Source organism: Chelonia mydas, chromosome 4, assembly GCF_015237465.2.
Source record: "Chelonia mydas isolate rCheMyd1 chromosome 4, rCheMyd1.pri.v2, whole genome shotgun sequence".
NCBI classification, from domain to species: Eukaryota; Metazoa; Chordata; order Testudines; family Cheloniidae; genus Chelonia; species Chelonia mydas.
The window spans coordinates 125473701-125493557 of record NC_057852.1 but is presented as its reverse complement, the minus strand read 5'-3'; the positions used below and the strand labels follow the sequence as shown (position 1 = coordinate 125493557).

Below are 19857 nucleotides of genomic sequence, written 5' to 3'. Positions count from 1 at the left end.
GCAAACAAAGTGCTTTCTCTTTCTCTAGAATTTTGGATCCCCATTCTTCCCAGACCTTATACATTAATTATAAAGTTAAAACTTTCGTAACGACCAGAAATATACATAGATGCTTAATGTTAAAAAAAAAAATTGCAACCACTAAACGTCTCTCTCCACGTGGGACTGACCAGACACGACTCCTTCCGCCGTCCGTGGACTTGATTTGATTTGTCCCTGTTCTTTTTTTTTAAAGGGAAAAAAAAAATCGAAGTATGTACAAATCGTGAGATCACGAAAGAAAATAACCCGTTGTCTTACCAACCCTGGGGCGGAGTGACAAGCCTAGAGTTTTCCATTTTACCCTGAGAGTCCAATGGGTACATCATCTTTTCAAGTGGCCAGACAAAAAACAAGGAACCGTGAAAAAAATACAGCGAACGATGATTTACAGCTACTTCTATTTACAAATAGGAAGGCGGGAGGATTTCTTCTCTCTCCTCTTCCTACCTTCCCGAAGCCAAGTCCGGACACGGCGTGTATAAAAAAGGGTCGTCGAAAGGATTGTAGGGCAGATGAAAAGTTGCTGTGTCTCCGTGGGGAGGAAGCGCTGGGGACTGGGGACAGCCGGATCTTGCTCGCCGTTGGGGCGCTCAGATGGGCGCCAGCCGTTGCCAGCCCTTGGACACTGCAACTCGGGGCTTTCCCCGGCCACCGAGTGTCCCGTCCCGCGGCGGGGAGCGGGGCCGCGTTCCCACCGTGTTCGCCTGGGGCCAGGCTCCTTTGCCCAAACTTCCAGCGGGTTCTGAGGCTGAAGCCACGCGCGCTCCCAGGAGCGTTGCTCGTTTTAAATGATAACCGGGGTGAAAGGAGCCACTCAGCTCAGGGGGGGGGGGGGGGTAGGCTTTTAAAAACAAAGGGCCGAACAAGAGGTTTGTCCGTCTGGGAAATGCGATTTCACCAACTCTCTCCTCCCCCGCAGTCCCCATTTCGCTCTAAAGCCCCTTCCCCCCAAACTCAATGGCTAGAGAAAGAGCGGCGAGTTCGTCAGGGTTTGATCTCAGGTGGGTGACTGTTTTCGGGGCTGGGGGGAGGGGGATGGATTTACTATTAATTATTATGATTAATTAATAATCATGTAGTGTTGCTTTGCGAAGTCCTCAGTTCCCTGCGCTCCGCGGGGCTGCCCCTTGGCTTCTGTAGGAGCCAGGCGCGCAGAGAGAATTCAGAGGCGTCTCTTCCCCGTTAAGGTGATTGCGAGTTCGGGGCGCGCCTGGGGAACTCGGAGCGGGCGCGGCGCGGAGTATCCATCCCACGGGGGCGAATGGGAGCTCCGAGCGCGCTGGGGGGACTCAGAGGGCGCGGCGCGGAGTATCCTTCCCAGGGTCTGCGGCTCCAGGGGCTCGCAGTCCCGGGGCGGGGGGAGGTAGGTTTATAGGTGCGGGGTGTAGAAGGCCGGAGCCCCGTAAGTCTGCGAGCCCAGGACAAAGGGCGAGAGGACGGCGGGGCTGGGCAGGAAGGGCAGCTGGGCAGCGCACACCAGCCCCCCGGTGGGGTGCCCCGGGTAGCCGCCGGGGCCGTGCATGGAGAGCGGGTTGCCCATGGGCGGCGAGTGGCTGAGCGGGCTCAGCCCGCCGCCCAGGCCGCCTCCCCCCAGGCCTCCTCCGGCCCCGCCGCCGCCTGCCCCGCCGCCCGTCGGGGCGCTGGTGTCGGCGCCCGGGTTCTGCTTCTTCCACTTGGTGCGGCGGTTCTGGAACCAGATCTTGACCTGGGTCTCGGTCAGGCTGAGCGACAGCGCCAGGTTGAGGCGCTCGCACACCGACAGGTACCGCGTGGACTTGAACTTGTTCTCCAGCGCCACCAGCTGCTCGTAGGTGAAAGCGGTCCGCGCCCGCCGGGGCTTGCCCGACTTGGAGTCCGAGCCCGTGCGCTTCCTCTTGGGCTTGGCCTGCGGGCCCCCGCCGGGGGCAGGAGGCTGGGCCGGCGGCTGCGGCTGCTGCTGCTGGCTGCCTGGCTCCCGGTCCTCCGGGTGGTGGCCGGGCTCTGCCTCGCCGGACCCCCCCACGCCGCCCAGGCTGCTGCTGCTGCTGCTGCTGCTCTCCTCGCTGCACAGCTCCTCCTCGTCCTGCAGCTCGCTCTCCGGGCTGGGGCTGGGCCTGCTGCCGTAGTCCAGGTCGCACTCCTCGGCCTTGTACAGCTCCCCATCCTCTGCGCACAAGCAAGGAGAGGGGTTAGCTTAGCAGCTCCCAACCCACCCTGCCCCAGCACCCATACCCCCACCTACCCAGCCAGCCTGGAGAGGGCCCTGTGGGGCTCCCAGCTCTACAGCCAAGCTGAAAGGGGTAGGAAAAGATGGCCCCCCGCCCCTAAATCTAGGCTCTTTAGACACAGACCTACTGGGAACTGCGGGGGGGAGGGCAGAATCCAGGCTTCAGTGGGCACAGAATGCGAATCTGCCCTCCCAGCCTCCCGTCCAAGCTCCTTAGGCCAGGCCATCCTCTAAAGGAGAAGCAGAATTGCTAGAGGGCACTGGGAAGTTGGCAGTAAATTGCCTTGTTTACTTTCCTCAAGGTTGCTGCTGGGCCTCAAATTGGGAGGACTTGGAATGGAGGTGATGTGAGGTTTCCTACATTTTTGGGGGGTAGGGGAGCATCTGTGAAAAGACCCACTGATACACAGCAAAACCATTCATCATCCTAAGAGAAGCACTTTGTAAACCCTGCCCTCACATTCTTCCAGCATGAGGGAGTCTCCCATATCCCCTCCCCAAGGGAAGGAAAGGTGGCAGGCCTGGAGCAGATTTGCCCTTTGCAAAGAGGAAGTTTAAGGAGTGCCCTCTTGACCTGGAAGAATTGCGTTGTAAAGCTCTCTGGGAGAGGATTTTCCTTTGAATTGTGGGTGGTTTCTATCCCTTGTAGACGCCACACATATGTACTGAGTATTTAGACGATTTAAGCAAAGGGTAAATGGGCATGGGAGAGAAGAAGATATACTAGGCTTGCAACAGTTGCTTTATAGGTCACGGTTTATATTTTCCTTTTTCACTGTAATCCGGATGGCACAAATATTGCAAAAATTCAGAAAAATAAATATCAGTAAGGGTAACTTTCGAAAACGTTAGGGGTCTGTCTATATTATCACCACTCTCATGGAGGAATCTTCCATCCAAAAGGTTCTCTAAATAGGAAGTCCCGAAGTGCTTTTTAGTAAGAAACCTCCTTTGTCTAAAGCTGGGACATCGTGTATAGTAGCCTCCAACCCTAAAACCCTAACTAACCAAGCTAAAAGCTTTACAAATATAGAACATTATTTAGTGGACAACAATGAGAAGTCCTGCTTTGTAATCATTCTTCGTTCATCTTCCGAATTAAAAATGATTGTGAAATGCTATGAAATAAAATTAATCTCATTATTATTGTTTGTAGAAGCAATCGCAGTTAGTATCTTCCATGGCACTTCTTTCCAGAAGCCTCAGGAATGCTAATATTAAAATCATTTGACATTTTAGAAAATTGGACATCTCTTTCTGCAATGTCTTCAGAATAGAGATTTGAAAAATTAGGGCTAGAGAAGTGAGCAATAACGAATATGGAACATTTTGGAAGAAAGTCTGTGAATGACACGGGGGTTTGCTGCAGGAAGAAGAGAACACCATTGATATGACTTTTTATTTTAGTTATTGAATTATCTGCACTGATGGAAGATTTGCTGCCTTCTGTGTTGGCCTGTTTCTAACCGTTTCTGTGCCTTGTTTGTTCTCGTGCTGTTCCTAAGGTAGAAGTATTAAACTAGAGTAAATACTTGTATTGATTAGCAGAGCAGATACAAACTTAATTAAACTCATTTTGTGTAATGTACAAACTAGTTAACGGTCATTTAATTTATTTGGGTTTATATTATGCTCCAATTAACGGGACTGCAGATGAGAACAAGGTAATTATCCGATAGTTAGGGCCGTTGTACTTCTGGGGAAGATCAAGTCGTTATGAAACCTGAAATAATATTCGTAAAGAAGCCGCTTCACTTTCTGGATCATGCCTTAGACATTTCTGATAGCTTGAAGGCCGGATGCTATATTCCTTTGACCATCCCAAATTCCCAGTAAAGTAAAAAAGGAATCCATCAAATGCAGGATCGGGCCTCAGGCTGGAGTAAAATAAAATAAAATACCTTGTCCTTATCACATTTAGATACTCCTAAACTTCCTGAATCGGTCTGCGTTTTACACCTAGATAACCCAGTATAGCTATTATCTGTAAATCCCCCTCCTTCCCACAAATTAAGCAGTGAGTTGATCATTATGACCCATTATGTGTTTGCTTTAGTCATTTAAATTCCATAAATACTAAGGCTGTACCGTCTATCTCAAACTTTGCCAAATCTTAAAACCAAATGCTGTATATTCGATTAGGTGATTATTTTTAATTGAGAAATTTTAAAAAGTGAAAAGGTTATGTTTGTGAAATAAGCTGATTTCGGCTGAACCTTGGATATTGCTTGCTCCCCACGGGGAAAAAGAGAGAGAGAAGTTTATTATAGTCACCTTAACCCGCAAAACCAATGTTTAGTAATCTGGGGACTTTTTAACGAATAATACTTTCCATCTTGGTGTTAAAAATTAGAAAATGGAAATCTGGAATTATGACAGATATATAGAAATATAACAACATGGGTAAGGGGTTTCTAAATTTAAAATAGTATATGAAGATGAAATAAAGTTCAAATAATCTACATCGAGTAGAAATTAAATTATAGATGGATGCCATTGTATATGATAATTTTGTACACACACCTTTCCATATGTTCTTGTTGAAAACACATAGGAATGTTTATATGTGTAGGGGTAAATATAACAACATACAGTACGTACGTTCAATACAGATGACACAGAATGTATGTGATGATTACTGTAGAGGGTTCCCCCCCCCCCCAATAATTTGTAAACATTCCCCAATAAGGGAATATTATAAAATATTCCCCCAATAGGGGAATATTAAAATATTTTTCTAAACAACAACTGCACTAGTAATTGTCCAAGGCAACATCACTCTGGCTTTGCAACTGTTAATGCAAAACAAATTAACTGGAGGTTTCTCAATTATTTCTAAAACTAGATGTGTTTTGCAAGATGAACTTAAATATTTTCTATTTTCAATGTACTTGTTCTTTTTCTGGTTGTAGAGAATCATAATGATTTTCGGATAGTTTTCCCCACCCCCCCACCGAACTAAACCAACTGCCTGATCTACTGTTACCCAAGGTGATGGTGATGATGGGACCATAATGCGATTAACTTTCATTATTTCTCAGTACTCACAAATCTATTGTTGGGTGTTTCTAGCTTTACAAAATATTAGCATAGTTAGGACTGAAGAGATAAATCGTGCAAAATCCCTGGCAGCTTGTCAGTAAGCAAAGTTTAGTGTTGCATGTGTTTCTAAATATATTTACTGTTAGAGAAATGAATTATAGAATTGCATTTCTCTCCTTGCCTGGAGATAAAGTATAAGATTGGTGATAGGCTGACCTCGTCGGTCTTTCTGATTGAACAGACCTATTTAATACGACAAAAGTCAGATAGATCTGTTTAGACAAATACTTACTTTAGGTGAACTCGGAGTTTTAAAAATCTCTTTGATTTCTTTACGTCTAGCTCCTGCTATTGCTTTGATGATTAAAAACAGCTCTACTGTAAAGGGGCTTGTGTTGAAACAGGTAGGACGAAAACCTGTTATGGCCTAATTTTAATTGATATGGACATTCTAGCACAGAATTGTAAAGACACGGCTCTCTCTGGTAATCCTAGTCCAGAAATTTATTTTCCAGTCTTTACGGTATCAGACACAACCCACTGCTATCCCACCCGTCAAAATACAGAATATCTAGAGATATTTTTCATGTGTGCCATCTTTTCCCGGAAGTGCTCTAACATCTCCAGAGTCACAGCGTTTAGAGGTGAGAAAGTTGGAATATTTGGACCTGGAAAGAAAAAGCAATCTAGAGCTTGGGTCGAATGCAATTCCCGATCAATAGCGAGCCCTAATAAGTGTAATAGGTTTTAATCGAGTAATTATCCGAATTTTGACCCTATAATTTAGATGTTAGGAGAGAGTTTGCAAGGTGCTTGAAAGAGATATGCACAATTCGATAATAGGATATCGACCCAGGGAGTCCTACATGCCACTCTGGGGCGATTTCCCCCATTATCCAGCCTCTTTACGCTGCTAAGCACATTTTACCTTAAATGTAATCGAAGGAATTTAATTGTTTTTCCAGAGATAACCAGCATTTTGTCACAATTAGTCTGATTTGTCCTAAAAAAGCCAAGGGGAGAGAGAAAATTGAATCTGTCGCCCAGAGCAACGCTCAGCAGGCCGGGGGTGGGGTGGAGGGGGAGATGGTTCTGAAAGCGGGGGGGGGAGAGGAAATACAGAAAAGTCGTAAAAGCGACTTTGATGCTTGGAAAATCCAGCCAAAGTGGGACTTATTTGATGATCTGAGAATTAATTTAAAATCCTGTTGGGCCTGCGCATTCAAATGACCTGCAGCCCCCTCAGTTCTTCCTGCAAAGTTTGCTTCAGCAGCAACTTACACATGCCTGTTTGTCCTCGAGGACAGAAGTGAGACACCAGGACGGAAGCTGTTATTAGGTGATATAATGCAGAGTCCGGTTCCATTCGCCCCCAGTAATCAAATGAACTCAGTGAGGCGTGATGGACTAGCTACATTTAATACAACATTACCCCTTGAAATGTAACGCTTTCTAGCCAGATCGCAAGCACCAGAGCCCAGGAGGAAGACGTTTGACTTTTGCAAACTGTTCCTGCCCCAGATTTGCGTTTGTATTTCCTTGTTTGCAGAACGGCAGCTACAGTTATTTATCGTGTGTCTGATTGAATCGTCAAGACACCTGTTCGGGAAAATGAAAGGAAGGCCCAGAGGGGGCATTACTGAGAGTACATGCACATCACAGAGTCGCCACCTTGGAAGTAGTGCCCAGCATAAAACTTTACGCAACTGAAAGGAGGGCCGGGCCAGAAAAGTTTCACCTTGCATAGGGCATATAAACCAGCAGGCATCACATACCTTAAACCAGGCAGACCTCGCTACACCACTGAAACCATCCACTTTAATAAGTGGGAAGAGGTGCTTATAAAAATGTTACACGTTAGTCCCTCCGCATGCACCTATCTCACTCTACATTCTTAGCCAGGTGTAGAAGCAACAGGTAAGGAACATTTGCCCTTTACAGCAGACTCCCTGTGTCTACACGTGCAGTTGCGCCCTTTATTGTATCTGACAGAAGGCAGTGGTGGCGGTGCGTGTCTCCGAGACTCACCTTTAGAAGCATGTAATCACACTGCATAATAATTTCAGGCGCTCTTTATCATCCCCCCCCGTAGCCGGCTATTTGCTCCAGACACGAGTTAGACACTCTGCGGAAGGTGAACACGCACAACGTACTTACTGAGTAAGTCCGAGGACTTTTTGCACGTTTCAAAATCTTCAGCCAGAGCCTTTGGATCTGCTAGTTCCGTTCCTGACTCCTCGGGTTTATCCTCTGCCCCTAGAGCGCATTCGCTCCCTGCGGATTTGTACAACACAGAACAGTGCCTCTTCTTGCTGTTGAATTTGTTGGGATCCAGGATGTCCAGCACCGAAAAAGAGGTGGTTCTGTGGACCACTGGCAGGGCTGCCCCTGCCCCCTCTTGTCCAGGGGTGTTGCTCTGATTGTCGCCTGGCCTGTCTCTATTTCCAGGACACGAATAGACCGGTAGCTCGTTGCTGGAAGAAAGTCTCTGGTCCCCGTGGCTTTCCATGCTTTCCCCGTGAAGGCAGCCGGACACTGGCTCCACTACAATGCCAGCCTGGCTTGCCGCTGCTGCTGGGATAGAGATGTCACCCCCCTGAGTCTTGTCTCTGCTCGCATTCATGACTCTTTCCACAGCCCCTTCCACTTGCAACTCTTCCCCTTCCCACGAACTTCAGCTGGAAACTCCTGCCTCGCAATCAGCTCGGGAGCTGCTTTGTTTATCGTCAGTTTAGCACAGAGGCGAGCTGGTTCCTCTAGGTCTGCAGGGTTTCACGGGGCTAGGTCCACCCTGGATTGGAGTCTCCCGTGGATAAAGGAAGTCAGAGAGCGATGCTCCTCTCAGTTGCTCCTTCTTTCTTCTCATCATCCTCACGGAGCTACCTAAACAGTTATGTCCCCCACACCCCTCTCTCTCTCACCCACGCACACGGGCAAGGCTGTATCTTATTTATGCATTCATATTTAGCAGTGGGTTGTAATTGGCTACAAATTAATCCCTTGCCCATAATAGTCAGTAATCTCCATCCCTGGAGGAGAGAGACACTGAAAGTGTGTGTGCCTGAGAAAGGGGAGGGGGGCGGGAGAGGGGAGAGAGTGAAGGATGGTGTTGGCTGTGATATACTTAGCTGTCAGCTCTGTTTCAGCACACCTCCACTCAGCTGGAAAGCATCTAAATAGCCTTATTTGGAGAAGTGGGAGGAGACCGCTTTCTTTGAAATAATTGCGGGGATCAATATAAAGAAGATATTATACACACCGAATGGGATCGCCCCTCCTAATGGTTTAGTTATAGGATCAAAAGGATAGTATTTGTGCTTAGAAGTGTGAACAAGCTCACCTGTTTCACCCCCTCCCCCCCGGTGCATTATTAAATTAGAACAATAGAATAAAACTGTTGTCCGAGGCTGAATGCTTTGGATTATACGGTGTGTAAGGCACACACATACACACGTTGTCCCTTCCCCCCACCCCATTAATTAAAATTACACATCAGATGAAAGTGCCTGGAAATACCGAAAGCAAAACAATCCGCTTAAGCAACACAAGGCAAAACACGACGATCAATACTAAATAACTGGGGGGGGGGGGATTTATTCTTGTCCCACCTAGAAATAATGCAATAAACACAGCTCATTCTCATTTCTGAGAAACACTCCTTCATTCAAGGGGTTTTGAATGCAGGAAAAAAAAGGAAGAAATTAGGAAAGAGTTGCCTCTGAATTACAAAAATCTAATTTCTTTTCCTACCCAGGTTTCTCTCTCTGTGTGCGCGCGCTTTGACCATGTCCATTTCATTCTTGCTTTGGGTGTCCAAATCGCTGCTTAGTTTGAACCAGCTGCCAAAAAAAAAGGTAGGAAAATAGAGAAAACATAAAAAGAAAATTAGATTTTTTTTTTTGTCTTTCAGGCTGGTGACACATACAAGGACAGGTCCTTTGCAATTACCGCGGGCAATGATCCTTTGGAAAGCAGAAATTAAAAGTTGGGAGAAATAATGGGTAAAACAATCAGCTGTAATTTTGGTAGGGGTTGGACATGATTAGCCCATCAATGGGCTGGGCCCAGGGGAGTTCCTGGAGCCCACAACAGCTCCCTCTGATATATTATAGACCAGCCCTTAGATTTTAATCAGACCCCACAACAGCGTCCTTCCTCTTTTATTACTTCGTTATGCTTTATCTTTAAATTATAAATCACCTTCTGGGTGGAAATGGTATGTATAATCTCGGATCGGTGTAGATAATTACCTCCTCCCTCACTTCCCTGACCTCACTGCCACACAAACACAGCTAGAGCTAAGTTTTAATACCCATTGGGTTGGTTTTTTAAAAGCTGCTCTTTCTTCCCTTCTCCTGGGGTTGTGTCTTTGGAGCAATTTCTCTTTCAATACTTCTGCTGGCAGCCAGGGGATATTGTTTATGGAAAGGCGACGGTGTTTTAGGTAGACTTTGATCAGATTTCCTATTGTCATCCTCTCCGTTGGTACCTTTTCGGGAGGGAATCCGGTTTTCTGGGGGGGGGGGGCGGCAGGGGATTCTTATCTCTCGAGTACATTGGCGTCCTGGTAAGTTTCTGCCTGCCCCCCCCCCCCCCCCCCAATATCTGGTCTAAATTGCAATTATAACTCTGCGCTCGAAGGTCCTAGCGGGGCCTATACAACGGGGGGGGCATCGACCAGCACTGATATAAACGACAAGAGCAGGTAAATGATTATTAATTCAATAACATACACAGGCCCAAGGCTGCACCGTGAACACTTCGAGGAAGGAAGGAAAGTGAATCTGAGCCCCCGATGTCGCCTGGAATAAATCTCTCTCCCTAGCACACTGCTGAGACTCTCTTTCCATACTCGATGCCGTGTGTTTATTCTTTGATGTACCCAATCAAAGCTGGGAAACAAAAGGCGGCGATTCGCTCGGTACCAGTGTACCGCGGGGAAAAGTTTTAGCGCGCGGGTAGAGGACACAGCTGGGCCCGTCAACGGGGCGGAATTCTGCTCCGAATTCCCCCTTTCGCCCCAGAGGAATAAACCGAAGCGGATAGACGCCTTTGTGCGCGCGCGCCCCTGGCTCCTAAAGCGAGTGTTATAAAGATGTGCTTTTGCTCCTAATCACAATTGATTGTCAATTAGAGCCTCATTTGCGCAATCTCCATCCATCTGCCATCTCTGGTTATCTGTTCTCCGGAAAGTTAGCGCTGATTATGGGGCACGAGATGAGTTGTGACATGTAATATCGCGCTCATGATCGGGACGGGTGACCACTTCCCTTTTGCTCGGAGCCAGTCCTTTTCCTGCCCCTCACAAAGGGACGCCGGCAGCATCACAGCCCGGGGAGGGGGGCGCATGGTTTGGAAGGGAAGGTGGGGCCGGGGGACTCGCAGGAGGGGTAGATTAACACCAATTAAATGCCATGTCATCAGACCTCTGCCCCTCCACCACCCAGGACAGTGGCTGGGATGGAAATGGTTCTTTCTCTAACCCAACAAAGCAACCCTAGCGGTTTTACGACTCTCCCGATAGCGATCTCTGTAGTTAGGCTGAATTATATCTGCAGGGAGGGGATATTTCTAACGCCGGGAGGTGCCTGTGGTTAGTTAGCACAGAACTGGGCAGCATTTGCTTCCCACGGCAGCTTGGGTGAGATGCAGTGCGCAGAGACCCCCCCAACACACACACTCCCTCCTCCTTTGGCAGGATGATCGCTCCCACTGCAGCCTGCCTGGGGGACGCTGCCGGTACAACACCGACAGCTGGGGCGGGTTTGCACTGCGGGCGGGTGCCCGGGGAACAGGGAGGTAAGCGCGGAGCCCTTTCAAACCGCGTTTACGCCCCAGCTCTTGGGAAGGCGGGGAGACAGAGCAGAACAGCTCGGTGCCAGGGGCGGGGGATCCTTTAGGGGATCCCAGGCCCTGGCTGCTGGGCTTAGGGCCGGGAGGAAGAGGGCCTGGGAATGAAACAGCCCCGCTAAGACAATCCCTGGCTGCAGCTGCTCGCTCCACCCTCCTGGTGCCAGCAGCTGGCCAGGGGAGCCCATTACTCTCCTCCACCCTCGTGCAAGGCACAGGGGCCAGGCCAGCTGGCGGCAGAGTGAGGCTGGCTAAAGGGAGAGCGAGAGGCTAATACTTCGGGGTGGGAGGGCTGCCGCTCTCAACAGAGCCACAGTCTCCCAGCCACCGACAGAGGCGAGCTGGGTCTGTCCTGCCCCGTCCTCAGCAGCACCACGAAGGGAGAGAGACGCCCCTAGGCTCCTCTTATCTCCGATCCGCAGAGGCAGCGAGCTCCCAGGGACATTTTCAAATAGCTTTCGGATCCAGAGGACGCTCCGTCCCCTTCCTCCCGCCAGCCGCAATGACCTCTGCCGGCGAGAGCGGCCCCTCGGCAAGGCCCTCTGTCCAGCCCCTTGCGAGCCCAGCTGAGATAAAACTGCTCCTTCCTCCTGACCCCTAAGTTGTCTAGGCTCAGACAATGCAGCCTGGCTCCTCGTTGCATTTTCAACGGGAAGATGATCCTTAGGCACTAAACAGCAAAGGGAGCTGCCTAAAATCAGAGCCCCCTTGCTGGCCTGTCCCCCTGTCCATGGGGCTGGCTGCACGGACATGCGGCTCGTTATCTGTCAGCCCAGAACATTTGCATTTAGTAAATATAAACCTTTACATCCGGTGCCCCCTTCTGCCTGGATGTGCTTTGCAGCTCTATAGAAGGGACTGGAGCCCCCTGCTCCATTCGACGCGGCCGGAGTGGGGGCCACGAACACCCCCCTGAGCACCGGCTGCAGCAGCCAGCACCGGAGTCTTTAAGCAACAAATTCCATCTTTTTAAAAAAATTAGATTTCTACAACTCCGGTCAAAACCTGAAGCTTTTCTTTTTTGGCCGTTCATCATTCCCTTCCAGCAGCGCGGATCTCAGGGTAATTAAGGGCATTTATCGTGGTGGTAAAACAGTTTAGCAGCCCTTGTTATATTGGGAAGGTCACTTTGATGGATTTCCATGGGGGAAAGGATTGGGAGAGGAGGAACTGGGGGAGGGGGAAAAGCGGGGGTTATCTGATTCGGGGTGGAAGCGGTGCAAGAGAAATCCGCCTCACTTCCCCCGCACTCTTGATCGGTTTGCATTGATCGGAAATGTGCCCTGGGAGCAATGGAAGGTCACTGAGGATAAAGTGTTCCCAGTACCTCTCCTGCGTGGATGGAACCTCCCTGCAACGCGGAGCATCACGCTGGAGTCAAGTCCCGTCTGTACAATCCAGATACACCGAGTGGGAAGGAAGCCTGGATGGTCCTTCCACGCCCCCCCTACCCCTCCACAAAAGTAACACATGCAGAAGAAAGACTTTTCACATCCCACCTTTTAATTTAAACCTTAAACCCGCGCATTTTATCGACAAAAAGAACAGGAGGACTTGTGGCACCTTAGAGACTAACAAATTTATTTGAGCGTAAGCTTTCCTGAGCTACAGCTCACTTCATGGGATGCATTCAGTGGAAAATACAGTGGGGAGATTTATATACATAGAGAACATGAAACAATGGGCCTTACCACTCACACAGTAAGGAGAGTGATCACTTAAGGTGAGGTATTACCAGCAAAGGGGGGGGGGGGACCTTTTGTAGTGATAATCCAGGTGGGCCATTTCCAGCAGTTGACAAGAACGTCTGGGGGGGGGGGGGGTGAGAATAAACATGGGTAAATAGTTTTACTTTGTGTAATAACCCATCCACTCCCAGTCTTTATTCAAGCCTAAGTTAATTGTATCCAGTTTGCAAATTAATTCCAATTCAGCAGTCTCTCGTTGGAGTCTGTTTTTGAAGTTTTTTTGTTGAAGAATTGCAATTTTTAGGTCTGTAATCGGGTGACCAGAGAGATTGAAGTGTTTTCCAACTGGTTTTTGAATGTTATAATTCTTGACGTCTGATTTGTGTCCATTTATTCTTTTAGTAGAGACTGTCCAGTTTGACCAATGTACATGGCAGAGGGGCATTGCTGGCACATGATGGCATATATCACATTGGTAGATGTGCAGGTGAACGAGCCTCTGACAGTGTGGCTGATGTGATTAGGCCCTAGGAAGGTGTCCCCTGAATAGATATGTGGACACTGTTGTTAACGGGCTTTGTTGCAAGGATAGGTTCTGGGTTAGTGGTTCTGTTGTGTGGTGTGCGGCTGCTACTCTGGAATCTTATCGACAGGGTTTCCTACAAAAGGAGGCCAAGGTGGCTCCAGGAACTTTGGAAACCGACTGAGTTTTGTCCTGTCCTTTAAAATATCTGCCTGATTAGGAAATTTTCAGAACAAGATACATGTTTTTCTAAGAACGAAGATCTAAGCTGCCTACCTACCTACGGCGGATATTAATTCAAATACAATAAACGCAGGGAGACAAATATCGCCTTGCAGAAATGTGCTTTAACCCCATTTCCTGATCTCACAGCTACTGTAAACCAGAGCCCGGGTACTGACAGACCCACGAGAATGACTAGGAAAGAAGAATAAAGGGGGAAGAACAGCGGAAGTAAGGGAACTAGGCAGTTAGGGAGATCTGTAATGTCTGTCTCCCCTGGAAGAACTGGAAACGGGGGGACTGAAACTGGGAGTCAGGACAAGGAAGAGTGTGTGTGTGTGTGTGTGTATTGTACGTTTATCAGAAGCAGGGTCTAATGACACCTACTCCTCGGGCTCATAGCGAGATGATCTATCGATATATCCTTTAACCACGACCATTTTCTCTTCGATTTCAAACATGGCTGGTTTCCAAAAAAAATCTTCCCAATCAGGGTCCTCTGCTGAGAAAGAGCACCTCCAGACTGAGGAATGTTAAAACTGCCACCTTTCTTACACTGCCATATTTGTATCGGCAGCTCACAGCGAGCGTCTATCCTACCTGTTCCGGAACTATTAAGTGGGGGGGTGTCTGGTCGCTTTAATGATTATTTTATTTATTATTATGGCCATCGGTCTCCAGCCACAACAGTGCGCTTGTTTCAGAATAAACCATAATTAGTTTAAAGACGGTTTGTCTTTTCACCCCTTCCCTGAAACCATGAGAGGTCTCAGGAGTGAGCGGTAATGCTGGAGGAAAGGGGTGGTGGAGGATGGTTAATGTTAACCCAGTTAAAGCCAAAGAATTAATTAACTCCATCCAAGAAAGAAAATGATTATTAAAAAAAAAAAAAGAGAGAGAGAGAGAGATTATGAAGCAGATCTTGCCCTCTATCAATACAATGTCAGGTCCTCACAGCAGAAGATTTAAAAGCCCAGGGGATTCCAGGTTAGGGTAGTAATGAGCTTAATTGAGGTTAATGCTTCCTGCACAGCTCCTTGATTATTAAATTAATATTATCACACACATGAATCATAATTAGAAGTTTAACTAATGCTCCAGGGGAATCCTCGGAGGATCTATTAAAACAGTTCTCTTCTTTCTCACCGGTTCCCTGAGAGTTTCAAAGCAGCCGGGGGGGGGGAGAGAGCCCGGCTGTGCTGGGGCCCTGTGGAATTGAGGTATGTTTATTCTGTTGCAAATTAAGATCGCTTGGGAGAGAGAAACATCCACTCCCGACACGAGGCTTTTTGCTCCCGAAATGACACCCAGCGAGAGGTTCAAAGGCAGCTTACCTTGCTCCCTTTCAAGATTTAGTTCAGCAAATTCCTGTTTAAATCCAGCCCCCCTCCGTTAATCTAGGCGCTTATCTCCCTATACCCTGGAGTATATATAAAATACTAATAAAGTGGCTTGTTGCCACTTGACTCGGGGAAAGATCTCATCGGCAGCTCTTATTCATACACCTAGTGAAAGCTGATCCCTTTTGCTCAGAGTCCGTTATAAACTCACCACCCTCGCCCCCTCCCACAACGAAAAAAATGCCCGTGATTCTTTTGGGAGTCTTTAGAAGGGGAATGGAGGGCTGGTCAAGTCTAGAAATACTTTAGTGTTCTCCTTTATAGCCCCCCCCCCTTTGTAATATGTAGGTGGTTTTCCTGTAAAGGGAGGGGGTGTCCCAGCCATGCACTGTCCGTTTCTATTGTTGGTATTACTTCTTTTCCAGCAGACACCCCATGTGGGTATGAAGATGAGCGGAAAGCCAGCCTCTCTGTGTGTCCCTGTCTGTCCTTATCCCTTCCTCTCTATCCTGCGAGCCCTTTGTAAATACTTCCTAAGCCTGGACAATAATCAGGAGGGAGAGAGGGTGTGTGTGCAGGGGGGAGCCAACCCCCCCCCTCCCATGGGGAGGTGCAGCAGAAAATTAGGCAGTTGGTTTGATTATTTATTTATTTATTTTATTTGCACGTGGGTTGAAATTGACATCTGTTCCTCTGTCGGGGGCCTGCGGGGAGAACGTTAACTTTGGGGTTAGAACCGGGAGAAGATTCGCTGGCGAAGGTATGAATGTGGGAAGCTGGGGGGAGGGGGGAAAAAAAAAAAGCTAAGGACAGAAAGCGGGTGGTAAAAAAAACAACCTTAAAACAGCCCTACTCCCCTCCTGGGATTCAGAGACTGTGGACAAAAGGGGAACGGGAATAAATAAAAGAGAAATCCGATGGTTTGCACGTAAGCATCTCTCTCTCTTTTTCGTTCTCTCTCTATTTATTTTCTTCTCTGTTGCTGAGACATATTGAAGGGGTAGAAAAAGGAAACATTAAGATCAACTGTGAGCCCTGCCGACGGTTTAACGATTTCAAATGAGCTCTGACTCTGGTGAAAATCTGACAATTACCCATCAGGATGGCAGATGATGGTTAAAATTACCAGAAATCAATATTCTCACCGGGTGTCCCAGCCTGATAAGAGAGACCAAGACAATGTTGACTATTAAAGTCGACAGCTTGAGATATTACACTATTAGTTATGCTATTTTTAATAATCTATAATATTTGGGCTATAATTAATTAATTATACGGGTCAGATAATATCTGGGGCTGGAATGAGGTCTGAAGGGTCTATTAAGGTTGGTAATGAGAAAGGAGAAATCTAATCTAAGGACGAGGAGCCGTGAAGGAACAAATATACAACAGACTTCAGATAGAGAGGGAGAGAGAGAGGAGGGTTATAGCAGACCCAGTACTCACACCTCTGCTTTCATCTCAGGGTCTCATCGCAAGAACATCTCCACTTCTCCTTTTCATGCTGATGTCCCTTTATTTGCACAAAGGCCTGATTTGCACTGAGATGTTACAACCCGCAGGTAGTTATTTTAATGTAAAAATGATTAAACATGTACTAAGGGATTAATTGACATTTTAAAAAATAAGCCTTGCGAGCGTTCCTATGGAAGGGGGAATATGGTAGGAAATCTCTAGCCCAGCGGTTCTCAAACTGTGGGTCAGGACCCCAAAGTGGGCCCCGACCCCATTTTAATGGGGTCACCAGGGCTGTCTTGGACTTGCTGGGGCCTGGGCCCAAATCCCGAGCCCCACCACCCAGGGTCAAAACTGAAGCCTGGGGGCTTCAGCCGTCAGTGGTGGGGCTCAGATTACAGGCTCCCTGCCTGGTGTTGAAGCCCCTGGGCTTTGGCCCCCTCACCTGGGGTGGTGGGGCTCAGGCTTTGGTCCCCCTCCTGGGGTTGTGCAGTAACTTTTGTTGTCAGAAGGAGGTCGCAGTGCAATGAAATTTGAGAACCCCTGCTCTAGCCACTGGTGGAGGTCAGCCCCTCTCTCTGGATGCTGCTAAACCATCCCTGACAAGTAAGACTTTTAATATTTTCCCTGGCACCTAAAGAGCCTTTGAAATGCTGTTGGCGTGTCCCAGATTGTACCAAGTGGCATCTGTTTCCTAACAGACACATGTGTATATAGTTTATGTATGTATAGCTATACACACGTGTGTGTCTGTGTGTGTGTATATAGCTATACATATATAATGTATGTGTGTTGTGCGTACCCTCACATAAAATGGCTTTATTTCCCTCTTTTCAAATTAACTTTATCAGACTGCATGAATTATAAACCATCTCTTTCCTCAGTGTTATTAACCAATATTCTAGGTGTGACACACAGGACGACACCCATGTTACATTAATTATAGCCATAAAAGACTGTTTTTATTATCCTTATTCCAGGGGGGTATTATTTATCATATTAATTCCACCCTTATTAGTTACAGGCTGAACAAGGTGGGTGTGTTGAACAACTTCCCTGTCATACAAGATAATGAAGGAACCAAATTTTCCTGTTCTGCTTAGGTTAGACAGGGAATTTTCTTTCTAAATAGCCTCTCTCTACTTTTCCAAACCAACTTTAATAAAAAGATGCTCCTTGATCAGGTCTCCTGGAAACTGCAGGAGGAGATCGCTCAGATTCTTCTTCTTAAACTGAATGTGGTAGGTTCTTACGGGTAACTGTTCCTCCACTCCTGAAGCCCTGATTGGTGGAGTCTCTCAAGGCTCAGTACTCTTCCCCCGTATTATTCCACATCTATACAAAGTTAGTGGGAGAGCTGGTGAGGCAACATGGATAGAAGTGGCAACAGCATGCAGATGACACCCAGCTCTACATCTTCTTTGCATCGAATATTAATACATCATCTCCCAGCTTTTTCAGTGTCTAGCCAAAACCAGAACCAGAACAAAGTGCAGCTGGCTAAAGCTGAACTCAGGCAAAGTTAAGGTGATGCTGATGGGAAGAAGGAAGTGCTCAAAGAACTTGACTCCTCTCTAACATTTCCCAGAATTGAAGGGATCTGCCCTCTGATAGTTCAGCTGGCCCATGGCTTTGGGGTCCTTTTGGTCTGCTCGATGCTATTGGCAAATAGCAGTTGACGCAAAACAACCAACCAAACCAAAAAAGCCAATTTCCATCTGCCAGAAGATTGCACTGCATCTTTTCGGAAACAGATTTGGCCACAATGATCTACATACTCATGACCTTGATCATTGCAACTCATTATATCTAAAAAGCTCCAACTAGTTCAAAGTGCAACAGCCCATCCGACCGCTACATAGGTCATCTGGAGCACACCACTGCATTGACTCCCTATTGAACAGAGTCCTGATAGTCAAGACTCTCCAGGGGTCTGGTTCTAGCCACCTGATAATTTGCCTCTCCTGCCTCAAGCTTGACCTCTCACAACAGCTACATTCCACTGCAGCAATGAAACTGTTGACCAGTAGGAGGAAGCTCATGAGGATGGGAGGCAGAACTTTTACAGGCACTGGATTTAGACTATGGAAGCCCCCATAGTACAAGAAAGAAATAACCCTGGATATCACCAGTTTCAGAACTAAATGCAAAACTCATTTCTTCAGCTTAACGTTCCTTCATTAACTGGTTCATACAGAACACTTCTCACATCCCAAGCAAACAAAAGCCTATGGACCAACCAAGCTAGGAAGAAAAGGAGTACTTGTGGCACCTTAGAGACTAACCAGTTTATTTGAGCATGAGCTTTCGTGAGCTACAGCTCACTTCATCGGATGCATCGCCTTCTATGCATCCGATGAAGAGAGCTGTAGCTCACGAAAGCTCATGCTCAAATAAACTGGTTAGTCTCTAAGGTGCCACAAGTACTCCTTTTCTTTTTACGAATACAGACTAACACGGCTGTTACTCTGAAACCAAGCTAGGAAGGAAGAGCGAGAAAGAGATTGCTATTCCTATTTCTCTTTTTAAATACTTGGGAAGTGCACAGATGTCTATGGCTTCTACAGTTTTATAAGTACCTAGGTAGACAGGCTTTTCCACTGAGCAACCATGTACATTAGCATATTTGAGAAGAATCTTTATATTTATTAGTGTCCAGAAAGATTTAATTCAGGGTAAATTCACTCCTGGGTTGAAAACCAGCACAAAGATATTGAACTACTCCAAAATCGGGTGTAAGTGGACTAAAGTGGTGCATAAGCCAAGAGTAGTCTCTGCAGCCCATTGAGTTGCACCCATAGCAAATAACTAATAAATACGACATCTTTTATTTTATTCCAGGAAATTATACTTCACCCATCACCACAGGAGCTGAGTTCTGATGGCACAGAATGAATTATGAAATACTAATTTTTTATGGGGTTGTAATGAACAGGAAATTTAAGCTTATGACTCAATGAATTTTGGATATCCTGAAAAACACACCAGAAGACACGAATCTTTTACGCAAACTGAAGGGGAAGAAAGCCACACGAGGCAGACAGATTCATCATGTGCTGTATATATTTTTCTGCCTGCTAAAATCTCTGCTCTTGTCTACTATGGCAGCATCAATGATGTTAAAATTACCCTTCAAAGGCCTCATCCTGTGGTTTTATAAAATGCTGAGGCCAAATTTGACCTTGGTTACCCTTATGCAGTCTCCTGAGGAAAAAAATCCCTTGACACTTGGGCTTTACTCCACTGGGCAACAGAAACGTAAGGCACATTAGTGACCGGTGAGACAAGAGCGTATTCTTTACTTGTAATAGAAAAGGCAGCTCTGCAAATGCATATTTGGTGGTGGGAAGTGATCAGGAATGCTGCCCCAGCAGGGTGAGACATACAATTCCTTTTCAGCTTGTGCATTTCACACCAGTCGTGAATCCCTTATCTGATGCTGTGTGTAAGAGGGTGTCACATATATAATGGTTTCCTATGTACGGATAC

At 47.1% G+C, this 19857-nt stretch overlaps 1 protein-coding gene and 1 long non-coding RNA gene across 2 annotated transcripts; one reads left to right on the top strand and one right to left on the bottom strand.

Annotated features, from left to right (window-relative positions):
• Window positions 1-238: 238 nt before the first annotated feature.
• Window positions 239-8417, bottom strand: NKX1-1 (NK1 homeobox 1). Its single transcript, XM_037896441.2, has 2 exons — window positions 7448-8417; window positions 239-2187 (listed from the first exon to the last, which is right to left on the bottom strand). Exons 1-2 carry the CDS (start codon window positions 7911-7913, stop codon window positions 1412-1414), a joined length of 1242 nt encoding a protein of 413 aa, XP_037752369.1. The 5' UTR covers window positions 7914-8417; the 3' UTR covers window positions 239-1411.
• Window positions 8418-15584: 7167 nt separating this feature from the next.
• Window positions 15585-19328, top strand: LOC122465384. Its single transcript, XR_006290187.1, has 3 exons — window positions 15585-15673; window positions 16379-16475; window positions 19210-19328. It is a non-coding gene; the product is annotated as an uncharacterized LOC122465384 (long non-coding RNA).
• Window positions 19329-19857: the final 529 nt, after the last annotated feature.